At 38.1% G+C, this 16,027-nt stretch overlaps 1 protein-coding gene across 2 annotated transcripts in view; it reads right to left on the bottom strand.

Moving 5' to 3' along the window:
- The window catches only part of ZNF277 (zinc finger protein 277), a 38,858-nt gene that overhangs the window by 16,435 nt on the left and 6,396 nt on the right, over positions 1 to 16,027 (bottom strand). For both annotated transcript variants that reach the window (XM_079303583.1, XM_079303582.1), the window contains exons 2-4: positions 7,734 to 7,932; positions 5,118 to 5,206; positions 3,313 to 3,395 (exon numbers count right to left, since the gene is read on the bottom strand). In XM_079303583.1, coding sequence (XP_079159709.1) covers positions 3,313 to 3,395; positions 5,118 to 5,206; positions 7,734 to 7,932 — 371 coding nt within the window. The remainder of the gene's footprint in view (positions 1 to 3,312; positions 3,396 to 5,117; positions 5,207 to 7,733; positions 7,933 to 16,027) is intronic.

Raw genomic sequence — 16,027 nt, 5'->3', positions numbered from 1 at the left:
TAATGACAAGTCTTAATGAACTGATAGAGGATGGGCAAGATTCCAGAGTGCTTGAGAAACACAATGAAATACCCAAAAGAGGCAAAGAAGGGCCTATAGAACTCAGAAACAGGTTTAACATGCTGACATTACCAGCTACTCAGTAAGCACTTCTGATGTTGTATTACATTAAACTGGACTAACATCTCCATCCCTTCCAGTGTGTATCTTCAACCTCCTGAACCTTGTCTCAGCTTAAGATTGTGACAAACTGGGGATCACACAAACAGCTCTTCCTGGGAAGCTTGCAGTCTTGGTGAAGACTCCTCTTCAGGGTCTTCACTTTTTGGGAGAAAAAGTCCCTTCACCTAGAGCTACCAGTCAGATAATGGGTGCATAGCTGTATACATGACAGCAAGACAAGGTCAGTGCTAATGTAGGAAGTATGTAATTTAAAAAAAAAACAGGTTTGGGGATGTTACATTTTTATGTAAACACCCAGGTGGCTTATATTGACACTGCCTCTCCATACATCTCTAGTTTTGCTGCCAGGACTTCCTTCCCTGGTAGTGCTTCACAAATACGAAGTCTTTGTCAAGACTGTTTTTACAAAAGACCATATCTGTTTTGTATTTCACAGCCTTGTCAGCTATTTCAGCAAGCTGTACTCTCTAACCTACTTCAGCCTCATTCCTTGGCCTCTCTCAATATATCACAGTCACCATTATGTCTCTGCATGACATCCACCTTGGCTAGCTCCCTGCTGCAATACAGCCTGAAATATTCCTAAACTGGAGTTTCAAAACTGCAGAATGAAATGCTTCAGGCAGCACATTTTAAAGACAGCATTTTTCCTGTTTGGGCTTGCTGTTGGAGACAGCAGTTAGGATTCAAAGGTTGCAGAAAAATCACCAGAAGTTGTATAGTTCTGTCTTTATTCTATGCAACTCACATGAACTAATTTGCCAGCTCACTCTTAATTGCTGGACTTGTCTGGAGGTAAAAGGCTTTACAAGCAAAATATCTATTTAACTTGCAAGTCAACACTCAGATTGCAGCAAAAGGAAATGAAAAAATAAACAGACTTTATTGCTGTAACTAAAGTAGTGGTTCCTTTAGCCCCAACTATAGCTGCAGCTTGATTTCACAAAATTCTTCTGTAAAAACTGAGGATACAATTCTGATATTAAAAACAATGACAATTGCAAACTATTTTGCACCATAATAAGAATGCATATTTATTTTTTTCCTAATTGAATTACTCTGTAAGCAAAATCAGCAATTGCTTTGGGCAAATTCTCCACTCATTCCAGAGTTTGAGGAAATGTCTACTTGCAGAGCAGATGAGATTGCTCACCTGCTAACAGACTCCTCATGCCCTTGGCACTGCAGTGGAGAAAAGGTTTAGTTGGTACAGGACTGTATAGCACAAAACACTATAAAAATACAAACAAATGTCCTTTAAAAACAAAAAAAAGTACAGTCCAATTTATAGTAGCCAGGAGGAATTATTTGTAATAAGATGAAATCATTTTTTCTCCCTCAAAAGCCACAAACATGATATACACTTTGAAAACAAATATCATTATGACACTTCATGACCACATGCAAAATTCAAGATATATTTCACAAACCTAAAAGGATTGTTGAAAACCATAAAAGACACAGGGAAGTGCAGTAATGATGCACTGTGAAGAACCACCAAATAGCATTCCTCAACCTCAAATCATCTAATCATTGATCAAAGGATCTCTTGAGAGATACAAGTCCAAGCCTTGTGCCCAAGCAAGGCCACCTCTACCTGGTTACCCAGGAGTGTGTTGAGTTTTCTTTTGAGTGTCTGCACAGAGGAAGAATTTACAACCTCTCTGGGTAACTTGCTCTAGTGTTTGACCACCCTCAGAGTAAAAAAAAAGTGAGTTTTTTATGTTTTTGGGGAAATTTCCTGAGTTTTAATTCATGCCCATTACTTCTTGTCCTGTTGGTGGGCACAACTGAGAAGAATCCTTTTCCATTCATCAAATATTTATACACATCACTAAGTTCCCCAGTGAGCCTTGTCTTCCAGACTTAACAGTCCAAGCTGTCTCAGCCTCTCCTTGTATTCAGGATGTTGCAGCCCCTTCAGCACCTTTGTGACTTTGCACCAGAGGTGCTCAAGGAAGTCCATATCTTTCTTGCCCTGGGGAGCCCTGAGCTGGACCCAGCACTCCAGATGTGGTCTCAGCAGAGCTGGGTAGAGGGGAAGGATCATCTCCCTTGACCTGACTGCAACACTCCTCCTAATATAGCCCAGGATGCTGCTATCCTTCTTAGCCATGAGTGTGCACTCCAGCACAGGACTAATGAAAGACATAATGTAAGGCAGATAAACCAGGAGACAAATCATTAATGGTTTGGATGATACTAAAGACAAATTCTTCACTCTCTCTTCTAATACAAAAACCTACCAGGTGTGACATGACAGGTTCAAAAGGACCAAACAGATGGTTCTCTCCCAGTGTGTGGTTAGCCTGAGCAACTCACTCCTGCAGGTACTGGGGATCCTGGAAGTTTTTCTGGGTTCAGAGTTGGAAGCTCACATTACCGAATTCAGATTTTCTTTTTTTTCCAATTGCAAGAGACCTAAGTGAGCATTTGAGAAAGAATCACCACTAGATCAGAAGACAGCACATACCAGAGACACTTAGCTGCTGTCAAGGGTAAGATACTGATCCAGACAAAACTTTTTTACTGATTCCAGATAGCTTTGGAAGGGAAGCATGCAAGGCATGAGTGCATCAGCTGTTTTTTTCTGAGACCATGCCAATCCAATGGGCCCTACATAGGAGATGCAGGTTTCAGCTCAGGCAACTCCAACTCTGTGGGAAATCCCCAGTGGAAGAACAACCACATTTCTTCTTTGCAGGAGCTGGGATCCTATAGAAAGCTGTGTAAGACTTGTACATACTCCTCCAATTCTGGGAATTCACTAGTCACATAGTTCAAGCTAAGAAGAATATTACTGCTGCCAGCAAATGGAAATAGCACTCACAGAGTAGCTGAACTAACTGGATTTTGCCCGCCAATCCCAATTTCTCTAGGACGAGAATTTGGGGTTTTTTAGGGTTCCCCTTCATTCTGAATGTATATCACTTAACGTGTCTTTATTTGCATGCTTGCAAACTTATAATATAAACACACCAGAACAAACAGCATAACAAAGGGTTAAAAGGCTGTGTTGACAAGTCTCAGGACACGGCTGCTAGCACTTAACTGAGAAATGTCTACTAAGTTACATTTTATTCTATTGGAGTGTTTACCTTAAAAAATGAAACAATTGTAATTTCTTACCAGTCTCTTTTGCTGAAGCTGTTCTCTAAGTAATCTGTCTTCTGGTAAAACATCACATAAAAGAAAATAATTGTCCTGTTCCTCTGTTAAGAGATTACAAAGTGTGAGTAAGGAATGGGAAGTGCAGCTGCTTTGAATATTACTGGCAGATAATATGCTAAGACTTTGGAATACATTAAAAATGTAAGAATGTGATTTTTAACCTATAAAAGTCAGTTACTTAAATTTCATAATTTAATGAAACATGTTTAAATATTTGTGCACATTTATATTGGAGTATGAAGGCAAAAGTCTTGCATAGCTTTTCTCCACTACCAGCTTTATTCATTTTTGTGATAGTTCATCTGGACACCGAAAACAATTAGCATTTATATTGGTTAGAGATTAAAGTCAGCATGAAAGAAATATGAAATCACCTTTAATGTTATCACTTGTTTCCCTAAGTAATTGTCAGTTTTCAGTTGCTATCATAATTTGGTTTATCTTCCCCTTGCTCTGATCTATCACATTACCTTTTACCATCAAGTATTTTTCCACCAGTGGATATACACAATGTTCACATGTTCAGTACCATATATTGAGACTTGCCTAATTTACATTTCTACTTACATATTGTACACATATTTTATCTTTAGTAATCTTTTTACTATTTATGGTCATAGGCATTTGAAGAAGGCAACAAATTTTATTCAAAGGAATTAAAACAAATCAGTATGTAGAAAATACAAAAGATAATGGGTTGATGTAAGAATCATTTTCTGGAGGGAGAGGGAAGGGGTGAGGAGGGAAGGAGAGAGAGAAAGAGAGAGAGAGGTTGAGAGAGAGAGAGAGAGGGAGAAGGTTCAATGGTATTTCATAATTCTGCCATTCAGGTGTTTGATTTGCAGTTTTCAAAGTGGTAAATGTTTGTGAGAGAAACAGAATTATGATTTTTGGAGTGATTTTCATGTTTTCCAGGGCTACTTTTCTTAAAATTATTTTGAATAATTTAAAAAGTTACTTTCATCCATTTTTTCACTTTCTATCCATCTCTGACATCAGCTGTGTGTATTGTCTTTTCTCTTTTAAGATCTCCATTGAGAATTAAAGACTCAGAAAAGCTATAAAGTTCTTATCTATTTTAGATAAACAATGTTTTTGTTAGAAAAGGAAAGCCAAAGTAATGCATCAGCTACTTCTGAGAAAACCACTTCCTTCTCACAGTCAACACTGTCCCTCTGATGGAATGTGCCACCACACCAATGCAGAACAGTGAACTATGGTTTTAGAGTTGTGTTGGAGCCCAGAAAGCTGCAGAGTTGTATGGCTTCTGTGAAGAAAACATCTGCTGACACTCTTGGGACAGGGAGCACTGTGGCAGGGGAAAGGAAGGCAGGTTGTGGCCCTGATGTCCAAGAAGAATTAGCAGCAGCATTGCAGGTGGTGGCAGGGTGAAGTCAGAAAAGGCAGCTTGCTGAGAATGTTTCTCATAATTTGGAAGGACAGTCAGTATTTTTTTATGCAGTGGGTACCAATGTATCCCCAGGCACGATGTGAGCAGCTCTGCTTCCAGACCTTGATTTGCACCAGGCCCCACTTCACAGGGCATTTAAGCATGTACTGAGCTCATCCTCACTCAGCACAGTGCTGAAGCACCTGCTGTAATCCTTGGAAAAGGTAAGTTTAAATATGTGCTTAAGAGTTAAACATTACTTCTGTGGTTTTCTGACCTAGTGTCAGACTCACTTGGCTGATCAAAGCAGCAGTATATGCCAGGAATTATCACATGATCTGCCCATCAGAGAGCAAGCAAGCAGCATACTTACCTAATGGAGCTTTTGAATTTGTTCTTATCACACTACAAAAGTCTGTGATAGGCTGTTCTGCAAACCTTCTCTTCCAGTACAATATGTAGCTTTAAAAATAAGGGGGAGATGATCAGTGAAAAAGCAAACACCAAAAAACTTTTAATAAAAAACTGATTAGTTCTTGTTTTTTTCATGCTCTAAATTCTTAAATGTTTTTATTTTTTTTAAAACTCCTGTGTCCCTCTTTTCTTCCTTCATATTAGTTTTCAATTTTATGAAATTAATTCAGTTTCACTGAAACTGGGTTTACCCATGCTGCCAAAGTGAAGAACTCAATAAGCAGATTTGCACCAAGCTTTACATAAACATGGTGACCTATTCACATCTTCAGACAGAAGTGCCACTCAGATGCATCTTTACCAAAAGGATATATTACAGAGCATTCTCAAATTCCCAAAATATTGTGCTTTGTGTTCTGCAAGATGCAGTCAGGCAGCTGAAACTCAGTAAAAACACCAACTTGACAAAAGTGAGGTTTTGGCAGGTCTCCTGTGGAGTTACAGTGAAAGCTGTAGCTTGGCAGACAAGCAGAAAGACAGAAAAATGAAGTCCCTGAACACCTGGGGGTGAGACAGCAGACAGAATAAGAAAAGACCTAAACACATCTTGAAAGTTTAACCCATCCAGTACAGTTGTTTAAAAACATTCTGTACTATCTTTGTTGGTATTACAGCTGCACCAACAGAACACAAATGAGATTAGATTTCCACTGAACTAGGAAGCTACTGTCTAACCAAGAAGAACTCATCTCTTCACTTAAATGATTAAGGGAACCAAGCAACTCTTGTGCTAATTATTCGGAATTCTACTATAAAAAATAATCTGAAATTGCTTAAGTGCTTGCTTAAAATTATACTAATGTATGATACAAATCATGTGAGAGCTGGTAAGGTAAAGGTTATTCAATGATTGCTTCTTATTATGTGACATCAAATTAGGAAAAGAATAAATGAAAACCCAGATATCATTATTATGAGAGCATTTTTAGATAGCTGTAGCTTTTAATACTTGTGCAATTGGTAAGTTTACTTGCCACAGCTATCACATCCCAGAGTGGCTCACACTGCCTCTACCATCTCACCTGATATATTTGAGGACTGCAACTGCAGCAGCCAAGGAATCAGCACATCTTTCTTTCTGCTAACCCTGACATGGAGAGTACTAACCTCTGGTGCAGCTGGGCACAGTGAAGCCAGCACATCTGGCTGAGGCTCATTCAGCAGCACCATCAGAAGTCAGTAAGTGAAAGGTGAGTCTGGTTCTCCCCCTGCCTACTGTTTGCAATGCACATCAAAAGAAATGCTAAACAGAACTGCAATTCTTCCAGACTAAGTCATCCTTGAGCTTTTAGGACATAAATGTAAAAATGGAGAGATTTCAAGAGCTCATTTAATAAATGTCTGTCCCTTGCACTGAGAGAAAAGAACACTGGTACAAGCTCACCTGCCCATAACTGTCTGTGACATGGAAATTACAGTTAAGGGATTTCATATCATAAGACTTAACCCAAATAATCAATGACCAGATAAAACCAATGCCTTGTGATACTTCCAGGGAGGCAGAATGAGCGATCATGTTGAGTCATGAAGCAGAAGCTTATTCCCCTTATCTCTTCCCTCTGCTCTTATGCCAACTTATCTTTATTCTTCAAAGTTAAAATGGAAAGAAAAAATTTTTCCATTAGCATTCATCTTTTCTGGATTATCCACTTCTTGCAGCTCTGTGAAGAAATGTATTCCCAGAACTGGCTGTAACTCATTTCTAAGCATAAAAATAATACTATCTTTACAGAGTTGATCCCCATATTTTCCACACCTAGGTTCAACACTTCAGAATATACTCTCTTTTTTTGTGCATAGTATTAGATGATTTTACTAATACAGCAAATCAAGAGAAAGCACACTTCAGAGCAACAACTCCATCATTTCATGTCCTGGGGCCACTGTCTGTAAGATTTGGCTACCTTCCAATTGCATTAGCAGCAAAAAGAATCTAAATGGGCACTTTTCGAAGGGGTGATTTTAAAATACATTTCTATTAATGCAAAATAATTCCCCCAAGCACACTGAGACTGGTGGTCCATGACTGAGCAGCTCTGATTCCTTTACTTACCCAAAGATACTAGCACTATCTCCAAAAAAAAGTACATTCTCCTTCTGCCTGCCTTCAGCAGAAAAAGCAAACAAAAACTACCATCCATTTTCAATTTTAAGCAATGTTAAGCTCATACATTTGATTAAGGATTTATTGCTAAAATCCAGCTTTCTAGTTTGCATACAACTTGTTGATTAGTGACAGGACCTGAGAAGACCCTAGGATATATTAAAAAAATGTCAAACACAGGAATTGACATATATTCTAAAACTGAGCTCCCTAGTCCCAGCAACATCGAGGAATAAGGGAGAGGGAAAGAAATAGGAAAACAATCTTACAATCCAGCAGCAAATTGCTCAAAAGAAAAGTTAACAGAAATCCTCCTACAATGTCTTTTAAAAGAGATGATCTCTACTTTTCCAAAGCTTTCAATAACACCAAACAGACACACACACTCATTTTAAAAGATATAATCCTTACCTTCTAAAATCTGCAACCAGTTTCACATCTGCTATGACAAGCTTGTGTTCAATAATCATGTGCTTCAGAAGCAGGTTTTGTTCTGCTAAGACATAGCATTCTTTGCAGAAAATACAAGGCACATAGGGGGTACTTTCTACTGCATCAATACCACCTGGACTTTCTGGCAGAGACAGAGGCTCCAAAATACACTCGGTATCTAAAATTAATAAAAATAATAATAATTAATTTTGACTAAATAAATATATGTGCATCTTTTGGAGTACTTTTAGGTAGTACATGAACAACCTGTTTGAGTCTCAGTTTTGTTGCATGGATCACTTGAGGAACAAGATGTTTTGTAAGCAGGTTGACTGCATTGATTCCAAGAAGGACAGTGGGAGGTTAGCAGAGGACAGTTCTCAGATGTCTGTCTCAAATGAAACTCCTAGTTGACACCAAGTCAGTCACACACCCTGCTTACTACTAAAGAAATTTTATGATGGGAAACCTATCTTCCTTCTCACTATCCAATCTACCTGTTGTTATGAATGAAGCTATTCTCTTTGTGGCTCCCTGAGCCACATTGCTCAGAGTATCAGGAAATATTTAGACTGTATAGCACCAACTGTTTTGCATGTTAATTTTTCCTAATCATACTTCTATTTATTGCAGGCTACTTCTGTAATTTTCTGACTGACTCTTGAAGAAATGTATTTGCCTTGCCTTTTTTCCCCATTAGCATCTAATTTACTGTTCTGTGACAAAACACTATCCTTGGTAAAGATTACTGCCATGGATGCTTATGCCCACTGGAACACCTTCTAACTGCATAGATGTTGAGGAAGGGGCAGCCATGCTCCATGTGGAAAGGTCAGTGGGCCATGTTTGTACCAGTCAGACACAGATTCCTGTGTGACACCACACAGAGTGAGTCACTGCCACATGCTGTCCTGGGGTTATGTGTGTGTGTTCCCCATTTAAACAATATATTTGTATATTCATTAGCTCTTCCATTGGTATAAATTAGTGTAATTTATTAAGAAACACTGACCAAGAGATAGTTCAACTGTCAGCCCCATTAGTCTAACCAAATTCTAGCTGTCCAGAAGTAAACTGTGGTTTTTCCAAATTAATCATACCTCAGTCCTGGGTTAGGGGTTATCTTGGAAGCAATTGCTAATTTAACAAGTATCTTGAATTTTAGCTACCTCAATTGCTCTACCCTGCCTTCTACCAAGACTCTGAAATAACCAAAGAAGGGCTGGAGAATCCCATTCAGAGAGAGACCTGGGAAGCCTCTATAAATCTGTGACAAATCTGTGTTCAGGCAGAGGAACAGGAGAGGGGAATGAGACTTTGTCCTCCACCACACAGGCTGTCCAGCAGTGTCTGTCCTGCCAGTGTTGACACTGAGTGCTCCAAAGGCTTCCTGATGGGGCTGCTCCAGGGGACTGAGGGTGAGCTGGAGCACAGGTGGTAAAGGGTATAAAACCATGGAAACACAGCTTTATCAGCTGCTCCTGGAATAATATATATGCTCTGCACAACTCTTGAGGCTTCTACTCAGGACTTCTGAAAAATACAGCTTCCTGGAAAAGCACTGACTTGACTGAAGACTGATGGCTGGGTTACACTGAATTCAATTTATCCCATAAAACTAAGCACTGTGGAAACATGGCAGCACACAGAGCGTGGTATTACCTGGAGCAATGCAGCTGCTGTGCACAGTCTAACACTTTTCTCATAATTTTATCTACACTTCAGCCCATTCCCTTCCCCCAGAAATTTCTTTATTAAACCGGCATTGCAGAAATTTTTCAATTTTGTTGTACTTTAAGAACAGCTGGGGCTACACTATGTGCTCGAGCAATCCTCATGAAAGGGTCAAATCTCCCAAGCAAAATTGATGGCACCTACAAGAGTCCAGGTTTGTCCATTCTTACAGTCAGTTCTGTTGCCTGAAGAAGCATTAAGCCATGTTTATTGAGAAAAGTAGAACTTAATTTCTTCTGCAATTGCTCATGCCAAGTGAACTAAGAAGATACTCTGTCAGCCAGTTTAACTGTACCCAGTAAGCAGCAACACTACTTTTTGCTAATTTTTGGTATAGTTCTCTTGCAATAACCTATTCAAACCTTGAGAAATCCAAATACATAAGCACCTCTCTGCCTCAAGAAATCAACTTTCAACAGATAGGTGTGTACAGCAGGAACTGGTAGGAAACTCAGACAAGGAGCTGATACAGTTATTTCATAAGGGTGCTTGTGAATAGCAACTGCTTGGGCTAGAAAAACAGAACCACTAAATCTTTGACTGTAGTCATTAGGTGCTGAAAGGAATAAACTGGGCTGAAGACTTTTTTTGCTGCCCAAACAGAGTAGCTAGTACTAAAAGAGAATAACTTTAGGCTACCAGGGCAGTTTGGCAAATGCAGAAGCTTATGCAATTTCTTTCAAAGGCACTTAAAAGAAGAGGCAAAGGAAAAAGAAATCCAGTGAATATCTTTTTACTCATCCGCTACCAAAAAACACTGAACAAGAGAGCAAATGCACAGAGCTGAACAAATGCACAGCCTTTAGCATAGCACTTACTGGACTAATGTAGCACAAACCTCAAAAAAGTACAAATAAATCTAAGCATAATATTGAAATCTCTGAAAAGCAGCTAATTTTGTTTTTATATTTGGAGCAGAGTGGTTACAGGTACTGAATAAAAGCTGTTAACTATAGCACAGCTCAGGGCTACCAGGGAAATAAAAAACTCTGAGATGCATTCTCAGACTCCAAGACTCCTACTTGCAGAAACACTTGAAAATAAGGGAAAAGTAGCAAGCTTTACTCTTAGACTCTACTGCAACAAGAATAACTTCACAGGGACAGATTATATATTATATTATATTATATTATATTATATTATATTATATTATATTATATTATATTATATTATATTATATTATATTATATTATATTATATTATATTATATTATATTATATTATATTATATTATATTATATTATATTATATTATATTATATTATATTATATTATATTATATTATATTATATTCCCCTCTAAAGCATGTGCCCTGGTTGACAAGGGTGAGAAGCAATTATCTAGGAATGCTATAACAATAGGACAAACAAACAGTAATCACACAAATAGAGTAGTCTTCCAGAAGGCTACATAAGCCCCTCAGTTAAGCAGCTTTTTTTTTTTCCTCTCCATTCACTTATTCCTGCATTATTATAAATTGTTGGTCTTTCAGCACCTACAAAAACTTGCATAAACTTTTCATGTTTTTGCAATGGTTCTTTATTCCTTGATGTTCTGGTTTAACTTGAGGCTAGTTCTATCTACCCTTCATATAAGAGGCAGCTTGAAAATGTCCAAGAGTGGAAGAAAATACAATTCTAAATCAGCACATGTTTTTTCTTTTTCAATCTCTCCTCTATTTACTTTTGATTTCTGGTATTTTGCTTGCTTTTAGGATTGCTGAATTAACCACTGAATTCTCTTCAAAGATTCAAAGTCTCCTAAGTTGTGAATCAGGTGTTAATGCATAAGACAGCAGTCATATTCTCTGTGTGTCCACTCCTGTGTATTACTCTGCATTTGTTAGCATTGAATAGAACTTCTTTGGGTACAATTTGCCCAAATAACATGAGATTTCCTGCAATGCTTCAGCTGGCCCTCCTGCTCACCACTTAGGGAAGAAAAACATAAATAAAGGCTGTCTGTTATAGAAATTATATGGCTTTATTTTATTTTAAGAATTGTTATAATACAGACTAGTTAATCTTCACAGCTAGTGAAACAACAAGACGAAAATTGATTCATTTTCCTTACTGGAACATTTTTGCTTTTGAATACAATTATTCTAAGATCCAAACCAATGTTCGTTTGCACAGTTAAGTAAATGTTACACCCACACAGCTATAACACAGACTACAGCAGAACAGGCAATGTACTCCACCTGCACAATCACATATGCAATTATTATAAAGCAATATGCCATGCAATTTTATGGCCAATGCAACAGGTATTATTATCAGAAAGAAAAGGAAGGAAAGATTCAGCATTTGAATGGGAGTTTTAAAAGGCAAGGTCTCCAGAGGTGGTTTAGCCAGTGCAATCACTTGCTGCCACTGAGAAGCACAGAGATGTCTCATTATCCTGTCTTTCTCCACCTTATCCCACTATTCCTAACCATCTGCCCCTGCCCTTCTGCTTGTGCTGGCTCCCAGGCTTGCCAAATTCTTAGATGAATCAATCCAAGTCTTTGCCATTAAGAATCATTCCTTCCTTTTTTTTTTTTTTTTTTTTGCTCAAGAATGTTGAAAATGTGCACACGAGAGTCCACCAAGGGCAAGAGCAAATTAAGGAGTGCACAGTGAGAAGCAGTAAGGTGAACCAGAACCTTCCTCTCAGCTTCCTCCTCAATCTCAGCTTTACAGCCTCAGCTGTCTCATACTATTTCAGCATAAGCCTGCCACAGTGTGCAAGGTTTCTTCAAAGGCATTACACACAAAGAAAAATAAGCCACTAAGATTTTATTGCTGCTTTCTAACCAGGACACTCAGCACTGGCTTCAGTTTGCAGAATCCACTGTTGACAGCATGGGCACACCTAACACACCAAATGCAGTGTGGAGCTCTTGTGCTCAATTCCACTTGGTTGCACATCTGAACTATGTGCTCTGACTAGCTCTGGGGACAAACTGAACACTGCTGCATAAATGACATTCTATAACTAGGAAGTGGAGCTATATGGGTTCAGATAAATGAAGTCAGTTCACTGTTAGAACTCTTCACTCTCACAGCCTGTCCCTGGTGCAACCTGCAGCTGTGCCTCCAGTTCAGAGCTCAGGGAGCAGCCAGCTCCTCCAGAAGGCAACAGAGGGAGGAGCTCCATAAACTGGTCTGCAGGGAATGCTGAGGACAGGGGCACTCACATCCTTCTCTTTGAAGCTTTGCCACTAGATAAAAAGGAATGAGAGTCGTAAGACAAGAGGAAAAGCAGGGAAGTCCAAAGACAAGGGTTTTTAACTAGGGAATAAGCAATCAAACTATTTTAAAACAGATTAATTGATTTATAATTAAATGAATAATACTCTGAAAATTAAAGGCATTGCAAAGTCTGAGAATTGAAATTATGAAAATGGAATTAATATAAATTTCCCTAAGATATATTTATGGATTTCCTGTAATTTTTTGTAGTCCATGGCACAGCAACGAGGCCTTAGGCTGAGGACTTTATGATGTAAATATCCCACTGTTGGCAACACAAAGATAATGAAACAAAATAAGAACATCTGCTGGAATGTTAAGTGTCTTTCTAATTAAATTCAATAGTTGAATGGATCAATTAATTACCAACAAATCTGGTTTATTATCTCATTAATACAGCTGGTTAATATTATGAGGAGATCAGCACAAGAACTTGAAATGATCCTAAAACAAAAATGAACACAATAAAGACATACTGGTGAATATAGCAGTCCAAATAATGAGCAAAAGACAGGTTTTTAGACATGCAAAGAACAAAGAGAAGAAGGAATGACAGGAAAACAAAAGACACCTAGCAAACCTGGCACTCCACACAAGCAGCCCAGCAGATGCCGAATGGAAAACACAAAGGCTGAGCAGCCTCCCCCAAGTTCTCACTGATTACATGGCAAAACCATTTAGCTGCCAAAACAACCAAACCCCTATGGAGAGTACACTGGGGGACCAACCTGTATTCCTCTGGGTAACTCTGCATAAAAGAGTGCTGCACCTAAAATTCTTCAGGAACAGAGGAGTTTTAAAGCTTTGTCTTAGAATCAATTGTTTTTGAAATGATGGAAGAGTATCGAGAAGGATTGGCTTGACACTCGGAATACATAGATGACAGCTTCCCCATTTTGCAGCCTTGGCACTGCAGCAGCTATTTGTTGGCACAGCAGCGTTCCCTAATTTGTGGTCATATTCTTGGAAGCAATTTTATACTGATTACAGGATTTTTCCTTTGTTTTTCAGAGTACAAAAGATGGATGACTAATGACTTGCCAAATAAACAGTATTCAAAGCCAAAACTCAGAATAATGAAAATAAAACACCCTGTCATGGTCCTCACCAATACTACATGCAAATATGTTTCCTAGTGAAAGAAGAATCAATGTACATAATCATCTCCTACCTCGATATATTAAAGCCCTCAAGTACTTCTATTAAGTTGAATTAAGTCTGAGTTAATGAGGAATTATTTAGCTATTACTTCTGCTTGTTAACACACTATGAATGATATTTAGTTAAAATGTCCAGGTGCTCTAGGGGACAACACATCCTGTAGCTTCCCCCAAGATCAATCAGTCTCAACCCTGCCTGTTTTTTCATTGAATGCAAATGAGCACTTCAAAAGAACACTTAATCCTACAGCTAAAGCTTGTCAGTTTTACAGGAACTGTACATACTCTGTAGCATTTGCTGTCTAGGAATATGAGAATTTTATTCCAGTTAAATGACAGCTTTAAGAAAAGCTGTAAGTTACCGAATCTTAATAACTCAGAACAGAGTTTCTATAGAGCAGGTGTCTGCTGGGAGCTGGAACTAACAGAAATACAACTGTGCTTAATAGCCATATTTAACAGGGCTGCTCTGTCGGGGAGCTTAGGATGTTGCAGTTTCATTAGCATTAACAAGTGTTGCTATGGGTACCGCAGCACAGGCACCAGAACACACTGAATAGCACTGGGAAAGTGATTAATAAAAATGTGAAGTGTTGGAATTTTAATAAAACAAAACCAATTTGCTTCCCAATAAGATCATGTTTAAATAATAGACTACATTATTGCCCAGTTCAGCAGCAGATACATGCCACTGCTTGTTGTCTTTCTGCAGGAGCCCAGACAAACCCCCACATCTGTAAAGACCAGAGCAAATCTACTGTTCTCACACAGAGGGACACACATGCCCACACACACACACTAATGAAAGTGACCTAATAAGAATTCAATATTTAACACACTACAGCAGGTTCTGTTGCAAGCTTGGAGCTGTATAATGCCTCGTTCCTGGGTAAATGACACAGACTTACATTAGTGCAACTAAATTCAAGGTTTGATATTTTGGTCACAGATATGAAACTATTTATCTACCTCAGAATTATATACTGAATAATTTTACTATACTTTTTAGAGCTTCTCTGATTTCTTAAGACTTGTTAAACAAAATTTCTATTTACCTTTTCTTGTTTAGTGCGATCACATGACTTGCTAGATGTGGAGAGCTGAGATCCATATTATGTGCTAAAATAAGGGATTAGAAGCAATGATTAAACCCTAGACTATTATCTGGAAAGATAACAAAACAACTGTGCATCCTGAATCTCAGAATGTGGAGTTACAAAGAAGAGGAAGAAAATATCCAACAGAAGAATTTGAAATGCAAGGACAAAAGTGACCATCCAGGTTTTTTCTTTTGTACTTATCACCCAAATTTAGCTAATAAAAGTTAGCAGCTTCTTTCAGTTAAACTTGCTATTTAGTACAAAGGCATAGGAAAACATCATAATAAAGCATAAAAAATGCTATTTAAATTTAAGGTATAAAGATTGAATTTCTGCTATTTTCACATGAAAACTCCTGGGGGAAAAAAGAAGAAAACAAAAAAGAAGTAAAATTTTGTGTCAAGGTGATCTAGGCCATCACTTAAAAACATTTAAAAATATATACCGGAAGGCACTGTATGTAAAAAAATGTATAGGCAAACGCAGTGCTTGTGTATATTACCACTGCAACTGTTCTGCTTAACACTCTGCAAAGAGCAGCAAGCTGGAAGAAGGCATGTCTTACTTTACATTTACTGTGTCTACCCTTCTTAACAATGTGTTTAATATGGATAGCAATACTTAATTGCTATCATTTATCTTTGCAATGCCTTTAACAAATACTGTACTGAGCCCATAACTTCTATGCCAGCATTGCTATGTAAAGCAGGTTAATTACTTTACTCTCTATTTTTTATCATGATCATTTAGTAGTGATCACTAATGCCTTATTACAAGGATTTTCCATTTCTGGTCACATGTTCTTTTCCTCTAACAGGATTCAATTTCCAAGCACGTTTATCCTTTTGATGTTAAAAGAATTGCCTTGTGGTCTTTTTAAACAATTGCTTTACACTCTGTAACTGAAGGAAAGGCTGTGTGATTTGCCTTAAAAACATAAAGCCTGCTTTAGCAGCTTCTGTAAGACATCCCTACGTCATTATGATGGGAATTTCTACCATGCTCCTAAGACATGTACATTGTAGGATTTATAACTTTTCCACTGGTA

This window comes from Erithacus rubecula (assembly GCF_903797595.1).
Source record: "Erithacus rubecula genome assembly, chromosome: 4".
In the NCBI taxonomy this organism is placed as follows: Eukaryota; Metazoa; Chordata; class Aves; order Passeriformes; family Muscicapidae; genus Erithacus; species Erithacus rubecula.
Note: the sequence above shows the minus strand (reverse complement) of the source record. Positions and strands in the feature narration are given on the sequence as shown.